Raw genomic sequence first — 20,319 nt, forward strand, 5'->3', positions numbered from 1 at the left:
TAGATAAATAATGTATATTATATAAAATGTTCCAGCAGTTAGAATATACGCGGCGAATCATATTGTTAATGAGTTCTTTAGTCAAGATCTGTAACCAAACACTTATGATGTTGAGGATTATGGGCGCAGAGCACGAGGTTTGCAAATAAACATAAAAAAATCTATTATATGGATCGGAAGAAACACCGAGGGAACGCCAATATCTAAGAAGAGAATGCAGTAGACTCATACGGTGTTGTCAAGTTTCTACTGACTAAAAGATTCCCAGTTGACTACCAGATGAGATTTCGTGTCGCGTGTTGTACGTCCAAGATTAGTATCCTCCAACGCGAGTCCTTTTTAATCCAGAGGATGAAACTGTCTGCCAAATTGTGATATATGTGTCTGATTACTATACCCTTTCGTATAGTATAGTAAGTGGTTTTAAAAATTAATAAGCACTTTGAACTGGAGATTGTGGTTGGAAATTGTGGCTGGAAATTTGAATTACCATTGTGAACACGTTCGTGTTTATTAAAACATACTTGTAAAAAAATAAACAAACTTGGAACATTATCACGTGCAAATTAAGTTAATTGTGAAATTAAGATAAGCATGATAATTCAATAATTAAGATTGATAAGAATACAATGTAGAGTATAAGTAACTAATTATTTTTTTTTAAAGTAATTGGGAATCGTCCTTACCCCTAGCGGAAGAGAGGAATAAAATCCAAATAACGTGTGTATATATATATCGATAACGCAAAACAGGTGCCGACAGTGTTAACATAAGTTGTGCGGTGATGTTGTCAGCTGAAAATCTTTATAGATCGAGCGAATCATCTGCATTGAGGCAAGCTGATCCCCGATTAGGCTTAATCTCTCACCAGAACCGATGTGGAATAACTGGATGTATATCCGTCAAAAGGCGAGTGATAGTGCTTTATTAGTTTATCCACGTTGGGCTTTGTGTTTATCTATTCCAGACGAATAGAGGTATAAGCACATACATTTGTTGTACATAGTTATCGTGATGCTATACCGCGATGTGTTATCAACAGTTCTTACCTCTAACAAGTTTAACCCTTACTTTTATGTGGATTATTATTTTGGAGGTTTCATCAAGCAGTGGAGTGCAAAACATAACTCTAGGATACCTAACCGTGGACAAAGCCAAGGGTTTAGTACGTGGAAAGCAAGGGCGGGTGATATCAGGGGCTATAACATACGCTGTGGATGAAATCAACAGCAATCTATCTCTGTTACCGGATATTAATATAAATTTTATATGGAATAACACCTGGGATGACACTTTAATATCAACTGCCAGGTTAACGGAACAATGGAGTAAAGGAGCTGTAGCATTTTTTGGTCCTGAAGATAGCTGTACAGTGGAAGCTAGGGTAGCTGCTGCCTGGAACCTACCCATGATAGCGTATGTAAGTACCAATTACTGATATAGTATAATAAAGACAAAACTTGATAGTCATGTGAATGTTTTCAGGCGTTCTAAATTAGTTAGGTCAACATTTTGTCCTGTAAAATTATTCTGTCTAAAATAATGATTTTCTCATTTATTTTCCATTAAAATTTCACGGATTCTTCAAGGTGTTGAAAATTATATGGATAAACTTTCCTAACAGTTTTATTTGATGACTTTGATGATTGGTGACAAATACTGTGTGGGCATTCTGATAAGGATCCCAGCTAGTAACCCCATGTTGCTCGGATAAGCTTTTCCTCAGTAATATATCATTCATTTTAATTTATGCATAACAGTGAATTATAAAGTTATTTCTTGTCGATTAGGAATTATAGTTTATATATTAGTGGAATTTATAAGATTTTAAATTGATTTGAATGTTTAGATTTATTAGTAATTTAGTTTATTTATTTTATTTGTAAATTTAATTTCCTGCGCCATAGAAAATTTCCACAGTTTCGCTATTTTATCTTACGTATCTATCTAAATATATATTGGATTTTATAAACATCCGTATGGTTTAAACTAAACTATATTATTATGGCCTGAATATAGTTCAACAAATTATTGATGTTGACGTGTTTGACAAGTCATGACAAATATCCGGATACGAACAAGCTGGCCCTGAGCAATCACATCATTATCACTTATCAAAGATTTTGTACTTAATATAAATACTTCTGCTCTAAATACCGAAAGAACACATTATTTACCTTACAATCTAATAAAAAAAATAGATCTATATTTCGTTTCGTTTTTTTGTTTTAAATTTTGATGTAGTGAAGACAAATGAAACGAAATTTTGAACTATAAAAAAAACGAATAAGAGGTACTATGTAAGATCTAGATAAAGAGCTGACAGTTTTCGCTATTATAGTTTAAAAATAGATAAGGAAAAGGGAATATATTGAAAATGCCACTCAAAGTAGTTTATTCTGATCGAAGTTATGAATGTTTGAAACTTTGATAAGAATAGCGTAGTCTCGATTATGATTGATACCATTGATACGGTAATAAACCAAATGCCGATTATCCATTTTAAAATTAAAATTATTAAATAGCGATCGTGTTTCAATCCAACAAAAATCACGACCATCCGATTCCCTAAAGAGTTGATTATGGGCTTGTCATGTGAATATATGTCTAATTAATAATTTATATAACATTTTAGCCAAAGATAGAAAGGCCTGCAATAGGCAGAATTATCTCTTACATAATGCAGCTGTAATCTAGGATAATTACAAACGTGTAAGTCACTATACTTTATTTTGTTGAAAGCCCAGTATCGCGTGTAAATTTCCGATAAATTTGTTAGTAATGTGCCCGTGTATTTTACAGACTTGCAAATCCCACGGTAAACGGCTTTGCTGTGTAGCAAAACGAATAACACGCTCTTATTGCTAATAATGTCATGCGATATAGATAATAACAATCCACCATTTGGCCTGTGACGTTATACATGTATGACAACTGGTCTGTATATGATTATACAGTATACTATTTCAGAAAAAGATTTTATTTCTTAATTAGAAAAAACATGGTTTAGACGTATCGTTACAATATATGTTTGTCATTTGAGCGATTTTTAATTCCCTGCACACTACAATATTGTGAAGCTTGGACGCTCAAGGAAGAATCTGACTCCATGTTACTTTCAATGCAGGATTATTTTTTTTTATTTTTTTTTATGTGACTGAACGTGTTAATAAACAATAGTATGCGAAATATATAGAGTTGGTTGATCTGGCATAAAAGGCGTGGCGAGATAAGGCTCGAACCATTAATCATGTAATGCTGTTGCAAGTTGAAAAAAATCAGCCACATATTAGACGGGTAGTATCATGACGGCCATTGCAGCACCATCTTAATACCTTGATGACTGCCCTAGTACACTTCTGTAATAAATATTTTTCAAAGAAGTATTAGCACATCTCGCCAAATATCTCAAGCATCTGGAACCTGTGGCGCGGAAACCTGGTTTACTGGGTTGTTGTTCGCCGACCAGTTTTTACAGGTGGTCGGCAAAAGGAATATTTTGCCAACGCACATTTTTTAGTTTTTGTTCATAGGTAATTTTGCATTCTTCAACATAGGACTATGTTATTAGTCTCCAGTAACGAAGCAATATAAATATCTAGACATGTATATTTTATCCGTCAGGGGTAGGTATCTAGTAGGTATATTACCGCAAATATACTATAAAATGACTCTTGGAATTTCCCACAAATTTCCCGTGGCGGTGGGAAACCCCTGGCCCACTAGAATGTTTAAAATCTTCCAACCCACTCAAATATAGTTTCCGCGCCGCTATCTAGAACTTAATTTCGGGCAAATTGTCATTTTAATATTAAACATACATTATGCAAGAGTTAAATCTGCCAATTGCAGGTCTTTCTTTAGGTCTGAAACGTTATCTAGATTATTAGTTAGACATTAATTAACTTATCCAGGCCATAATCAACTCTCGATGGCATCGCTAGCCTGTGATATTTATTACTGGATTATGATCACATTTGCTGCTCGACTTCCATTCATAATTTTGGATGATCAAGACCATGTTTTTTATCGTACAGACTTTAGTAATGATGATCGAGGCTAGGCTGAAATTTCAATCGCTTAATTCTCGGTTCATAGTGGATCAATTTGACTGAAGTTTTCAGCAAATTGCCTTTACATTATCAAGTTTGTAACTATTATAATGAGTATATTCTTTTAGTGGCATTTAGCGATCGGGGAACACATTAACAGAACACAGTTTTTATGGGATACAATCACTAGTTTATTCTAAAAGCACGACGTTTCGACAAGTATCCTCTTGATAACGATAAGAGGATACTTGTCGAAACGTCGTGCTTTTAGAATAAACTAGTGATTGTATCCCATAAAAACTGTGTTCTGTTAATATTATAATGAGAACTGCCAGCTCGTTATCTTATCTCCCATAATGTATCTTACCTGCATCTGTTTAACCATATTCCTGCTGTTTAAACATGCATTCTGCAAGAGGTAAATCTGCCTATTGCAGGTCTTTCTTTAGTCTTGAAATTTTATCTAAATTATTAATTAGACATTAATTAACTCATCCAGACCATAATCAACTCTCGATGTCATCGCTAGCCTGCGATATTTACTGGGTTAGGAACTGATCTGCTGCTCAACGCCCATTTATGATTAAATCAAAAAGTGGATAATCGAGACTATGTTTTTTATCGTGACGACTTTAGTAATGATGATCGAGGCTAGGCCCAAAATTCAATCGCTAAATTCTCGGTTCAGAGTAGATCAATTTGACTAAAATTTTCAGCAAATTCCCTTTACATTATCTAGTTTTTCACTATTATAGTGAGAACTGCCAGCTCTTTATCTAATCTCCCATAAAGTATCTTTAACATACTTATATCTATATTATGGTACCCTGTCCGAAAAATGAAGCGAAGCTTTAATGTTTTTATCACAAATATGGTAACCTGTTGGGTTCTTCATGGTTGTAAAGATTAAGATTATCAAGATAAACAAACAAATCTTATAGACCGAGAGATAGCACTGAATTAACATTGCATTACTATTGGATACAGACCACCAAATTGACCCGTATTCTGGTCCCTTTGTACTGTTCTAAAATGAATACATTGACAGTTTTTGACAAAATGTATCATAGACCGTTTATTATTGTAGCAACGGCACTTGACTAAGTCTCGATTATCTATTTTATAGTTAACCTCTTAAAATGATCGCCGCGTTGTAATCTACTTAAAATCGGAGCCAGAGAGTTGATTATGTGCTTGCCATATGAATAAATATTTAAATAATAATATAACATTTGAAGCCAAAAAGAGGATCTGCAATAGGCAGATTAACTTATTACATAATGCATCTTTAAATACTAAGGGAAAACAGAATAACACAAATTATCTAATACCCCCCCCCCCCCCCTTTCAAAATACTCGCTTAAAAGCAGCGGTCCAGAGCGCGCGAAATATATAATCAAAATTAAACTATTATATTGTTAAAAATATACGCTTTAAAGGCCCAATACCACTCTTGTTGTAACTGAATAATATGTCCCAATCTTTATTCTGGTCAACAAATTGTACTATTTTAGAATATTTCAATTAATTGATGATACAAATTTCATCTTAACACACCTTATTTAAAAATTTTGAAAAATTCAACATAATGGTTTGAAACGTCTAACGTAAACCTTTTCAAATGAAACTTCGATTTAAAAATATTTTCGAACCCTCTGGACAAGTAAAATAGGATGTAATGGATAATTTACACAACAGGTAGGACACTTAAACATCTAGTACTTAGATAGAGATATTATTTATTTTCTGGAGCTTTCAAGCCAGCAAGAGTGTTATTGTCCCTTTAAAGTGAGTCTTTACAAAGTTTTCAATTAACCTCTCAGTTTACCATTTGGTTAAAGCCTATTTTCTGGGCAGAATAGTTTTTTTTATGTATTCGTTTTGATTTTTTAAAATTAAAATCAAACTTAAAAAGAACAGATATTTAAATAGGAAAGATAAACTGATTAATTTTCCATTAGCTAGGTCAAACATGTATTTCAATATAATATTACCAGGGTGACAGAATCTATTTACTTGTTTATACATGAATAATATATTTTGGGAGTCTCTTTGCGTTTCGCTTTATTGAATTACATGGCGACTCTAAACGGGTAAATTTGTTTTCACTCAAGAATGCGCATTTTCTATCCTTTTGATAATTTTGGTACACTAATGTGAAACAAGATCATCACGATTATTTGGCTGTTGTTTTTATTTTTCAAGATAAGCATCTTATGTTGGGGAAACAGCGTTTTTATTATATAAGTAGAAGCCATTGGTAACAGCTGCTATTGTATTCTGGTATATGGGGCTCATTCATGGTTTTAGTAATTCTCCTAGACTTTCTGTCTAGAAATTGTACTTGAACTTTGACTTGGTGTTACTTTCTGATAATTATTTACATAATTATTTTTCTTGTTCACTTATTATTGTTATTATCGATATTAGGTCTAGTGTATGCTGTATTGAAAAGACGTATCTCTGTGAAAATATCTAGGCTGACGTCGATTTTTTTTTTTGTAACTACAACAAAATAAGGCACCGGTACCCAAACCGGGCACCAAGAGAAAATCTTTCACCCAAAACCCCCAAGATATGAAGGCTTGGTTAAATCATATAATATTCATTAGAGTCAATGTTGTACCTTGTATATTTTTCACAGAGAGAGATAGATCCGTTGATCTTCTACATTAACGGCTACCGAAACAAGCCGCGAGAAAGGTACCTAATATCTTTAACCCAAAACCCCAAAATTTAAAGAGTCAGTTATATCATTAACTCTTTACGTTAACATCTTATCCTTGAGAAATACGTGATTGCAATTTTTGGAAGAAATGTTGTCTACATTGAAGATAAATATTTAAACTAAAAGACCAGGAGTTTCTGTTGATTTGTATTCGAATGCAACACTCTTAGCCTTTCATTTATCGCCTTGACAATGTCGAGTTTGAAATATGATAAATACTTTATCACTAACTAGCCATTCCAATCAGATCAGTCATTTTTATCCCTGTATTGACTGACTTCTTAAAATCGATTAAACATACATTATGCAAGAGCTAAATCTGCCTATTTCATCGCTAGCCGGCGATATTTACTGGGTTAGGATCAGATTTGCTGCTCAACTTTCATCCATTATTTAATCATGAAATCGAGACTATGTTTTTTATCGTACCGACTTTAGTAATGATGATCGAGGCTAGGCCCAAAATTTAATCCCTAAATTCTCGGTTCAGAGTGGATCAATTTGACTGAAATTTTCATCAAATTCCCTTTACAGTATCTAGTGTTTACCTATTATAGTGAGAACTGTCAGCTCTTTATCTAATCTCCTATAATGTATCTTTAAACTTACGAAACCCAATCATTAGAACTGGTTTAAATAAAGATGCCCCGCTTAAAAAGAAAGAATCATTACAATAAAACCTAGAAAAAAGTAGTTTAAAGGACAATGTTGGTGTCAATTATTATCGCACATGTGATAGAACTGGTTAAACACATTCAAATATAATTTTAACATAGAGGTCATTGCTACGATAGATACGTAACGAAGATTTGAATAAACGGGAAGTGACGCAAAAAATGGAGAACACGAGTTGTCCTCACATATAATCGACTGCAGTAACGAGCGAATCTGTGACAAGATATCTGACAATTTATAAAAGAACGACCAGCTCTTTATCTGAATCTTACATAATCGCGCTATTTGCATGTCGAGTGGTTTCCTACAACCGTGTCATTATTTTGCTACTGTTCTTCATGAATTTAACAAATCGATATGCATAAATGAATCATTCTATAAATATTTTTAAATACGGATCAAATTCCAATGGAAGGTAATCAAAAAAGAAAAAGAATAAATCAATATGAAATCCTAGCCAGGAATTTGATATGATTATCGCCCTTTTATACATGTCTTATTGAAAAGAAAACAAAATGAATTGGGGGTTGGCGTCCTTTTCCTCTGCATCAACCGTGATAATGAAGAGACTGGGATTATGGCCTCCTTTTTATAAATTCTAATATCTAGGGTGTTATACGTGCATAACAACGTGTATAATGGACCTCGGTTTTCGTCCCATCCGAAAGTCTAAGCGTGTTTTCCATATTATCAGGCCCTCCGTCCTACACAACTGACAAAGAGAAACCACGCTGGAGAACACCGGAATCGAACCCAAGAACTCTGGCTATTTAAACCAGTGCCTTACTAACTGAGCCACCGTTTCTCTGACATGTCTCAGTAAACTTATATGAACAAACATCAGTGGCTTCTCCCGGACGTTTCCATCTTCATTCAAGATAAGTAATAACGAAACCATCCTCTGTTGTTAAAACTTCTATACAACACAATCATAGATAGACACGTTTATACTCCTGATTCGCAAATTTCCTCTGACTTAAACGGTTTAGAAAATAATTGGTTTTGCCAGCAATGGCTTAAAGAAAAACAATGGTGCAAAACAGTAGGACGTTAAACCCCATTTCATTTCATTTCGTTTAAGCGCCAATCGAAAGAATTTTCATAACATTACATTATTTCACTTGAAATAAAAAACCTTCTACTCGCCTAATTATGAACACCAACAAGATGAAAGTATCACTTACAGAGTTTATTATATAATCTGGCATATCAACAAAAGTGTAAGTCGTATTTCTACTAGAAATTCTGGCAACTGAGTAATATTTGTAAGGTTTTTCATATTGGATGTCCTAGGTAAAACATATTATGATGGGCTTTTTTATGCTACATTCATAGAAATGATGTCGATCAAAGAAACGTGCAAAGCATTACACTCTAATCCTATAATCCCACACATGTACGGACCTAAATGAGTAAAAATGTTGTCTCAGAGCTTCTGATTTTATAAAATTGTCGGGTAATAACCCAGACCTCACGCCATTCACGTTGTCTCCACCCCGACCCCCGACCCCCCCCCACCCCCGGCTCAAATTCTGAACACGACCCTGACATGCATTTGATACATTTAATACATCTTATTTCTTTGAAACATGTTTTCAACAGAGGTGTACTAGAGAATCGCTGTTATATATTCATTTTGTTTTTAGTTTTATGTGTTGTAAATTGATGGAAAGGTAGTAATTTTACCAAAGGTTACGCGTGACAAAACAGCCACACACCTCATGCAATTACCCTTTTGGACAATTAGCTACTGGCTATCTGTACTAAGCCTAGTTTTTCCGTCATCGTAACCTTATGTTACTTATTACATGGCTAATAGTCAAAAGAAACACAAACACTCAATCTTTTATTATTGTTCCATGCATAGATAGTATATTAGCGTCCATATTTCATTATTCAATGGATGGATAGGTTAGTGAAATGAACATTCGATCCCCAGCAATTATTTATTTTAAGACTATTAGAAAATTGAAACAGAAAAGCATTATACGTAGTTTGTGATAATTGAAATCAGAAGAGGGAGAGTTAGGCACAACCTAGATATTATAAGTCTAACCTTAAGTCGTAAACTGTATCCTCTTTCAAATCGTTCATTTATAGCAAAATGTGAGACTTAAACATGGCTATGTCATATGCTATAATATTTTTATATTATTAATTGTGGTCATGGTTTACTGAGATGAGAGACGTGTATCCCCACCTTACGCAAAGGGGTTGCCTTGTGGTTATAAGGTGTTTTATTGCGGTAAAATAATACAATTCTACATTAGGCTTATTTCAGTTTTTCGTGTTTTGGTTACTTTAACCCAAATATGATTAATTACGGTGAATATGTTCATCCTCGTTAATATAACATTTATTTCCAATTTACTTCCATTCCATTAGATCAGTATAAATAACATAAATACTTTGTTTTCTGCCTGCATTCTAGTCAGGTGTTATAGATTAGTATAATTAAATAATTATAAATGATATTTATAGTAAACATTTCGTGCTTTATAAGGGAGTAGGGTGGAGGGGGGTGGAGTGTGTGTGTATGGGTGTGTGTGGTGGGGGTGGGGGTATGGAAAAGTTTTGGATATAAAACAGATAAATCTAAAGTTCACATTGTGCATCGGCTAGTACACCTATTGTTTTCTCTACTGTGCATTGATGCGACTTACAGGAAGAAAAAACAAAAACATGCGTCGGTACACCTTGTTAACGATGGATATTTATATTGTATGCCTTGTGAAATGTAAATAATTTACCAAATAATTTATTCAAACTGAGAGACATTACTACGGGAGAGATAATGTATTACATGCAACGTATTAACAGAGCGTCTGAATTCTAACAACGGCGTCCTGCTTTTACATTTGATATAACTTAGATCAAACCATACATATAGCAAAACAACCACACACACTTTGAACATTTATAAAATATTGTTTCACAAAACGAAAAACAAAACAAAAAGCATGAGCATGGAGAAAATTGAATTTGCTAGGCGACACGTAATCCTAAATACAAATACATCGAAATACAACATATACATATATAAACATTAATACAATAATAAAATACAAGGGAAAGATAACGGTTAGTGTGTTTATTCATGCGACAGAACCGCCAGCAGATTGTATTTTGGAAAGCTATTACCGCGTAAACAGATACATAACTTAATTGGGATCATTATTTGAAATACTAATAAAATTATTAATTTATAGTGCGTGTCATTCTGTTCAGCTATTCAACCTATTATTGCATACATGTTATATAGACAAGAAAATTGTTGGTCGATATATCCAAAGTATATTTCCCAGCCCTTCATAATCTTGTGTTATTTTAATAATATTATATCTTATCGTGTTTACATGCATCATATAATAATATCGTGCATGACTGCCTATTCGTAAACTGTTTAAACAATCTATTAAAACACAGCATGTTTTACCGGGATGTCTCTGAGCAGTAAATTGATAAAAGGTAATGATGGCAACTACCGACGGAAATTCATAATTTTGCTCTGATTAGCCTCCAAGTAATCAACAATTTGTGAAGTTGTCTGACTGGAAGTTAACAGTAATGTTAAATTGTTATTTTTATGTATTCTCGACTTTAAAGAAATCAATATATTTCTAGACAGGATAATATATTCCAGTAAATCAAACACAAAACAAGACAATTACTGAATTTAATAGCAGAAAAGTTTCAACAATATTATCCCGTCGTGATCACGAAGCTATGTCTTTATTGGTTAGACAAGTAAAAATAAATCAACGCAGTATCAGCCCTTAAAAACATAAATAAAACACCGCTGCTCATACATGAAGAAAGTAATTGGAAAGAAGAATCAGCCAATTAACATGTCGACAAAGCTCGTCACTGGACCTGAAATGGAGGTTTTGTATTCCATAAAGTGTTTTATTAAATATGACCAATTACTAAATTGCCCCTTAAACCATTTATATAATTATGTCTGTCAATGTGATGGTATTTTTGAAATCATCTTGGTTCACATGAGTCCTGGAGAATATAATATTTTTCTCAACAGTAAATTTGATGTATTTAGTCTGGGTTCCGGTGTGGTCGACGTGTTTGTAAAGCGTAAGAATATCCTAAAGGGATTATAGATGAACCATAGCTTAGACGGTGTCTGACGACCGGATTTTGTCGCAGGTTTGTACCCCCTTGAATTACACCCACGTCAGTTCAGTAAAACTGTTTGGTACCAAGCAGTAATTTGTCAAGATTCAAGATGTTTACCACTAGATAAACGAAAACGTGTTCAGTCTCACCGAAAGCAAAACATAGAATTACTTATTCATATAAATCCCACCTGTAAAATACTGAATCCATAAAAACACACTCGTCTAGTAATTGTGCCTGTGAATGCCAAATCGCAGGGCACCACAACATTTAGTTATATGGTACGAACTGTCGTGTCCACCATTATGACATTGCCTTGGCTCTATTATGCCATAATGACTGTTATTAAAATGATTTTATCGGCAAATAATTTCCAATTACAGCAGATGGAGGCATGAATAAGGGAATGCTATACCCAGTTCCATTTACCCTGTGTATTCGAGATACTGTAATCACCATGGAATGTTCTTTTATCCAGTTAACACGGAGCAATTATACTAGTTTTCTCAAATAATTCAAATCCTGACTTTCAATTACATATGAGCATTCATGTGCTCTCCTATATAGGCACTAGTTTTCTTGATTATTTTATCTGGTAGTTTGTGATATGGCGTTTGAGAAACTCAAGATCATTGAGATCCATGAGGGGTCTCACCGAAGGAGAAAACGGAATGCTTTTCCTCATACATGGTCGATCCTTGGCAACTATTGTGTCCATTCAGCGACGGTTCAGTGCGTTGCTATACATCCAACATTGACCAGGCCCTTAATTAAATACGGGGAGGGTCCCCCGACATAAGGGACTATTTTGGAAGTGCTCGCTATGTAAGAAAAGCTATTTGCTGATGGATCGTTATTTTGTGCATCGTTTTGCCCTTCTTCGTGTTTTATTCGCCCGCACTCCAGTCGCATAAGTGTGGGTCAGTACATAGGAATAGTTTGCAACCGTCAGGTTTGAGGTTTGAAATACATACCAATTCGCCGCCCGTCCTCTTATGGGGGCTGTACACGCGTCGACTTAGCTGCTGTTTCATTGCCTGGTTTACGCTATGGAATTTGTTGACAATGATCTGACCACTAGTAGACGTACAGGGAGCCAGACTCTGCATCTCCCCTTAACTGTGTCTGTCTTTATTCCAAAGACTGGACAAAAAAAAAGAAATGAGATCTACGATTTACTGCTGCTAATGATGAAAAGACTATATTTTGGTTAGCAAAGTTTACATTCAGCGACCGGATGCGGCCTCATTTCAGCCAAGACGCACAAATTCAACAAGGGGCGTACTTTCAACCAAATCTTGGTTCAAAAATACATATTTTACGGTATGTAAACTAATAAGAGTCGTGTTGGTTATAATTCCATTGCTGAATAATTTGTAGATTTTGTGTCTGATATTTTCTTTATATTATTAATCAATACTTCTATTGACATGACTCGTCTGCCTGTACCTCATTATTTGTAAAAGACAAATTGGTAGAAGAGACGTAATGTAATTATCTTTTATAACTTTGAGTAATGCCTTTATTGTTTTCTATACATTTATGAAAACAGCTGAATAATAAATGCATTTGGTATTCTCTTATTCAATGACATATCAAAGGGTCATCTGGAGACTTCATCTTTAGTTCTCCATGACTACTTAGATAGGCATATGGAGGGTGGGGGGGAGATTCGACATGGAATTCTAACTTTTACATGTACGAGAGCTGAATGTACGGAGTCGGGCGTTAGAAGACGCTGTATATAATACTATTTGAACATGCATAATATCTTATTCCGCGGTGTACATACATATTTAATGCGTCATTTTGGAAGGACTAAGCATACCGTTCAAATTGTGACCGTTAAATGCACACATCCATGGATATTTTTCTTCCATAGCAGATCAAGTCTACCACAAAGTAGTAGCTATTTGTTAAATTAATTGTTTCAATTTAGTAATTGAACTACAAATACACTGATCACAATTCTATGGAATGCGGTTATTGTTTTTTTTACTGAGCGACATTTATCCAAGATGTACCTAGTCTGTTCTCTAGTTTTATCTCTCGTTTACGTTTTGAATGCATGACAACCTGTGAACTGGGCACACAACACATGGGCCATTAATGGAATATTTTATAAACCCTATCGAATTTTAAATTTTTCAGATCTCAAAGTTTGGACGCGCTTCTAGCGGTTATATTTTCTGTCACAGAAATTGTAGAAAAAGATTTTATAGCAAATATGGATGGCGAGGAGTGTCAAAAAAGCTCAGATCCCCTTTTCGGCACAAAACCAGGAATGAAACACTCATCAATTTTCTCCCGCAGTAAATACCATATGGCGATATCTACAAGTGATAATAACCTCTAATAAAATTCACTACATAAATTTTCTACTACATTGCAACTTACATTTATGTAAGCACTGGTTAATGATATGCCACGTATTGGAGCTTTTATGAAAATCAAATGCTTTCAGAAACATTAAGATAAACATCGATAATTCAGAAACTTGACTAAAGAAAACTGTTATTTTTATTTTTAAATAAAACGTTATTTTCATGAATACAAGTTTATGCCTGCGTGCATACGGGTTTAATATGCAGATTTATAAATGGTTCAATTTACTGTGTGTTTTTTTTTATTAGCTGTTTTACAATAGCGTGTGTAAATCGTTATAGTGTTTTTGTGTGCTATTGAAATCGTGTTCAGACTAAAATTGCATGGCTTACATCACTTTTTCATTTTAATACTAACATTAAAATGTCTGGAAGCAGCATTATCTTCGGGATCGCTGTTGACCATAATTTCGATTTAACTTGACTTTTTAAATTGAAGAGCTATCGTTTTCTAATAAAAGCTCGACCTTTCTTGGTGACGTAGACGTAGCTTTTCAAATCACAAGTGTTATCTGGTGTACCAGAAAGGAACATATTATACTGCCTCGTGCACAACACACGTCAATAATTATGACAGAAGCGATGGTTTGGATCGGGAATTCTTATTTCTTTATTCAGTGCCTTGATTTATTAGCAGTGCTCTACTATCTATCGTATTATGTCCCAATGTGGCAACAAATCTGGGTAATTGTATTACTAATATGGGAATATGAGAAACCCCTAAAAAGCAGCAAATTATAGTCATGTTATTATTACTTTATGGACCCATGTCTTCTCAGAATTTTCCAGTTAATGCTATCAGTAAAAGCCTATTTCCGTAGGCTCACAACATTCTCAAAGCTTTTAACTCTAGACGTTGTTCATCCTTATATGCTGTCGTTTAAAATGATTTTGATGAGAGCTTTCAGAAACACAATACTTGCATCTACAGTTTCGTGATATTTTATAACTGTGCTGTTATAGCTGGTTTTTTTATCCACTTAGATCTGCTTTAGGTATACTCCAACCGCAACAAGCTTAGAAAGATTTCATTTGAATACGCCCACTTTGGAATGGGGTCGTATGTTGCCGCCACCTCGCCTCCACCCGTCCGTCTGCCCGGCGTATGTAATTGCTTGTGTACGCTCTAGAGGCTATAGTTATTACCTGGTTGACTTGTAATTTACACACAGTGTTTATCTTGACGATTCCATGTAACTTTCAGTGGTCCCCAACCTTTTTGTGATAGAGTACCATTTGGAGGTCCCGTACCACCTGGTTCCAGAGAAACTCAATTCGATCAAATATCACTTTATTTGCATAAAGTAAAAAAAAAAAGATTAATCAATCAAGAAATAAATAAAGAAGTATAGAAATAAAATATAAATAAGTATACAAAATAATAAGAAGAATTATAAGATACACACTGAGAAAATAATGGGTATTATCCTGTGTTAAGCAGTAAACATTTTTGTGAAGTAAAAAATAACTAAAAATCGTTCATGACCCCGAAGGTGCTCGCTTATCACCTGAGACCACCTGGGAACCACTGAGCTAAAGTCATCATCTGATTAACAGTATATATTTTGTATTGTAAATGTTCGTACTAGTAAGAACTAGAAGCCAATCAAATTTTAATTATTTTTGATAATGAATTGCGACAACGTTTGTGAACTGTTTTTTTGACTTAGCTGATGTGGGAGCATGTTTCATTGTCTGCCAACCTACTATTATTTGTCTCGGCATGTGCATGTAGTTCACCAATCTATCGGGCGTATGTTTCATTGCCTGGCAACCTATATGTATTTGCCTCAGTATGTAGCTCACTAAAGCATCATACATTTTGCCCTAAATATTAGGTTCTGCTGTCGTGTCCAAGGAAATTATTGCCTTATTTTTTGTCGATGCGATATCATTATTTCTTTTTTATTGCATAATAATTACAACACAGATACATTAAGTGATATCTATATCCCCTAAAATTAATATGAATTGTATAAATCAACACAATAATATAATTAATATCTCTATTTAGAATTATACAGCAAGCTGTTCAACCTAAGTCGTGTTACGAGAGATCTGTATGGGTATTTGATCTACTATAATTAATACGGTCTCCATGATAATTAATCAGATCAGATTATTAAATGATTACTCTGTATGTAAATAATAATAGTAATTTTTGTTGACAACTTAGACTAATTTAAACAAATCGATTATGTGTAGTTGACTGTGGTTTTATCCATCTTATATCATGTATTTATTAATTCATGAAGGCGACTCTAGTTTTATTTATAGTTCCAATATAATATGTGACACAGCCATTGGCAGTCGATGCGAATTGCACTTTACCAGAAAAATTGTTCCAATAGCATTATGTAACTTATAAAGAATAGAGAACCGTACTCGAAAAGTCGCTCAGTAATTAGATTAAATTTAAAATTGTGTCCTTTTAATGTCACCCCTGTCCTTCCGACCGTGATCCATAACTGCTTGTGGAAGCGCTAGGGGTTAACGTTATCATCCTATTGACTTTAAATTTATACACGGTGTTTAGGCTCATGAGGCGGATAATTAATTTCATTCATAATAACACAAATTTATGGATTTACTACTTCTTGGTTTATTACATGCAACGTTTCAATACTCTTACAGGTATCTTTATCAAGCAATGATCAATAATGAATAACAACCATACATTTATAGCACATCCATGAGTAAAACAATTTAACAAAAAAAACATAAAATTAATTAAGACTTATAACAACAACCATTTTCCTTTGAATATGACTTCACTATCACTCTTACTTATAACAGATTAAAAGGGGGACCTGAAACTTCAACCATTACAACTTACTACACAATTAAATTAGTCTGTGTCTTTTGAGTATGTCTTCTTAATAATACGGTAATCTTACCAAATTTATATGACATTATTAGGGTGAACCCAACTTCCCTCCTTCCTTATTATCATTAGCTTACAACATGAACTCAACGTATCCACATGCATAATCATTCAACATTTCTTCAACATATCACTTAGTAAATAATTATATATTATAGTTCCACTGATTAAATTATAAGGGGGCGCCCCACCATTAACTGCATTAAGATAATAAGTCATTCCATACATTTGAAACAGCGCGACCACTGTCTTTGTTCATTTTGGGTATATATCGTCGGATTTTTAAGGCTTCCCACAATACTCTCTTCTTCCATACTGTAATATTTTTAGTCAGCACATAGTTGTTATCCCGTTCAATGTTGTGGGTAAGATTTTCTACTGTTCGACTACTGCTGATTTGTTGGCTAACATGCACCTAGTTGCTTCTTTGTGTACTTTGAGTCTTACAGATAACGGGCGACATGTTTCCCCTATATACATTGATTTGAAACTACATTGGATCTGGTACACTATACCTTTCGGGTCCACATTTGGTATTTTCGTTTTCCCATTGGCGTTGATCAGAGATTTAAATGACACTCTTCCACTAAAGGTTACCTCTATGTGCTATCAATCTAGTTAATAATCTTTTAGTCGTATAACTTGTTGGGCCTATAAATGGAATACTGATATGGACTGAAGCTTTTTCTTTAATGGTAACGTCGGGTGCTTTACTCAGTCTTTCAGTGGGGCTACTAATAATTTTCCTGACAAGTTCTAAGGGGTAGTTGTTGTATTGGGTTAGGGATTCGGTAATGTGTTTTATTTCTTCATCAATTTTATCATTGGTGCAAATATTATTAGCTCTTCTGTTCAGTATTGATACAATTACCGCTTTGGTTGTTGTTGGGTGGGCCGATGCGAAGTTTATGTATTGGTATGTATGCGTCGGTTTTCTATACACTATATTGTCGTTAATTCGTCATCGTTTCTATTAATTAGAATGTCCAAAAAGGGTAGCTGTTTATTATTTTCTTCTTCAACTGTAAATTGTATTCTTGGGTGTATTGATTTGAGGTGGTTGAGTAGTAGTTGCTGGTCTTCTCCTTCCTTCATCACAACAAATTCTAGGTTGGATTGCAGATGTTGCCAGAACATTTTCCTCGAAGGCTGTCATATAAATTTCATAGTTATGGCCTTAATCAATTTAAAAAATATTGTGGACGCTCTAAATTTATTATTCAGTTGACTAAAATTTTATACGCAGTGCTATAGTTCATGAAACAGAAAAGTCTTTAGCTGTTCAACGGTTTCCGGTATCTCGGGCACAAAAGTTATCATATGACTACAATTACGTGTGTTGTATAATAAATATATAAATAAATGTTAGCACTAGACACACTGACCAGCAGTGAATATTCGCTAGGCCGCTAATATCACTGAGAGGATGACATCGGCGCGGATTAACGAGCTCGAAAAATATTAATTTAAAGGTGTTTTAAGTATATCTGGATAAAAATATTTCCCATTTAGTGTAAATGACTATATAAAATGACAAAAAGGCCCCATTCTGCCCGGACCAGTTCACGTTATGTAAACATTGCGCGAGCTATAGAGCTAATCATCGACACCATGTGTTGTGGCGTCGCGCGTAGAACTCATAGGAACTTTGTAAAGGTCAATCATCTTACACCTCTGCTTGTCTGCGATATGTCCTCGGTGGAAGCGGACGTCAAATAAAGCTATTTCACACCCACAATGCCTCTGTGTAACGGATTGAGCACTAGGAGGAGCTAGAATTTTAATTACTTTATTGATTAATAATTTTGATCAGTTCTTAGTGTGTTCTAATTCTTCCGTTACGGACAAGAGAATAAATATGGGACAAATTTTGTAGACTGTTTGACGACTTAGGTCCAGTTAACTTATATTTCAGTGTCTGGCAAAAGGCGGCATAACTGGGATCTGGAATGTAAAAGAGTTAATTATTTTGCTGTTGACACGAGTTACCAAAAATATAGTTTATTTGACGTTGAACTGTGGATTTGACACTGAGCTAGTGACATTGTGTTCTGCTGAGGGAATGTCTCCTAATAAAACTCGAGTGGATTTGATACTGAGCTATGACATGCTAAGGGGGTTCCCAAAATAAGATGCGAGTTGATTTGATACTGGGTTAATGATATGCTGTTCTGTTCAGAGAAGTTCCCCAATTAAACTCGATTTTATACTGGGCAAGTGTAATGCTGTTCTGGTGAGAGGATTTCTCCTAATAATACCCGAGTGGATTTGATTCTGAGCTATATTGACATGCTATTCTGGCGAGGGGTTTCCAAAATAAGACTCTAGTAGATTTTATACTGGGCTAATGGCGTGGTTTTCTTAAACTGTCTTTCATTAATTAAACACTAGTTTGACACTAGGATGTAAAGTGGTCCCTCGACGCTAGTTGACCCGAGAATGCATGGTGTTCGAACATGGGTTTCCGACTTAACACCTGATTGTCCAAAGATTTGGAAGTTGGAAAGAAGCATGGTGCAGTTCAACACGAAGAATCGATTGTGGTTCAACAGTAGTTTTATGCGTGGACGTTAAACAAAACATTTATATTTTCGAACATTGTCTAAAATAATCTGTAATCAGTAGTAGTTGACTAAGTTTAACATTCTCAAAAGTCAGATTAGCTAATCTTAGACTAGAACTTCTTTACATCAACGATTAAGATTAAGTTTTAAAATTTGATTGTAAATCAAACATTTAAATCATTGATTTCATGAAATCATTGATTAAAGAGTTTTTGTTTATCATTGACGAAAGGTACCAGTTACAGGAAGTAGATTACAAAAACATGACATTGTGTTTGAGAACAGCGTTTCCATCCTGGGGTTCAAAGGGATCATGGAGGGTGTAAGCAGGGAGAAAAGGCGGGTCCGTGTAAACAGATATCCAAGTAAATTAGAGTATGAAATATTTAGTATTGTAGTTATTAGAGTATATTAGAGTAAAGTATATTAGAGTATGAAATTTTTGGTATTGTAGAATAAAAAAAAGTCTCTCGGATTAACATCCAAATTTATCATTATTTGTCAATTTTGTATAAAATTACAATATTTCTATTTAAAGAGACCATCCTGGATTTTAACATTCTCAGAAACAAAAGTGTACTTATGAAATTTAAGCGCCAAAATATAGAGGAATGGTGTATATACCTTGACTCAAAATTTCAGTTCGAAATATTCAGTCGTTTTGATGTCAACGACAAAACCGCTTATCCGGATACGTAACCCTTTTAATTTTTCGATAGGGGTATATAAAGTGCATGACCCACGTGCTGTACTTGATAACGATAGGTACATTTCACCTACACGTTATTTTTATAAAAGTCTGGTTTTATCAAGACACCGTATAATACTGCTTGGGACACGGTCTCCGTTTCCAGATGACGACTGACGGGTTTAAGTTATTTGAAAACGTATCACGTATATT

At 34.4% G+C, this 20,319-nt stretch overlaps 1 protein-coding gene across 1 annotated transcript in view; it reads left to right on the forward strand.

The window, feature by feature from the left end:
- Nucleotides 1-634: 634 nt before the first annotated feature.
- Nucleotides 635-20,319, forward strand: part of LOC126809843 (receptor-type guanylate cyclase Gyc76C) — an 83,769-nt gene continuing 64,084 nt past the window's right edge. The window contains exon 1 of the mRNA XM_050534656.2: nucleotides 635-1,420. Within this exon, the coding sequence (XP_050390613.1) occupies nucleotides 1,028-1,420 (393 nt within the window). The 5' untranslated portion in view covers nucleotides 635-1,027. The remainder of the gene's footprint in view (nucleotides 1,421-20,319) is intronic.

This window comes from Patella vulgata, chromosome 2 (assembly GCF_932274485.2).
Source record: "Patella vulgata chromosome 2, xgPatVulg1.2, whole genome shotgun sequence".
Taxonomy (NCBI): domain Eukaryota; kingdom Metazoa; phylum Mollusca; class Gastropoda; family Patellidae; genus Patella; species Patella vulgata.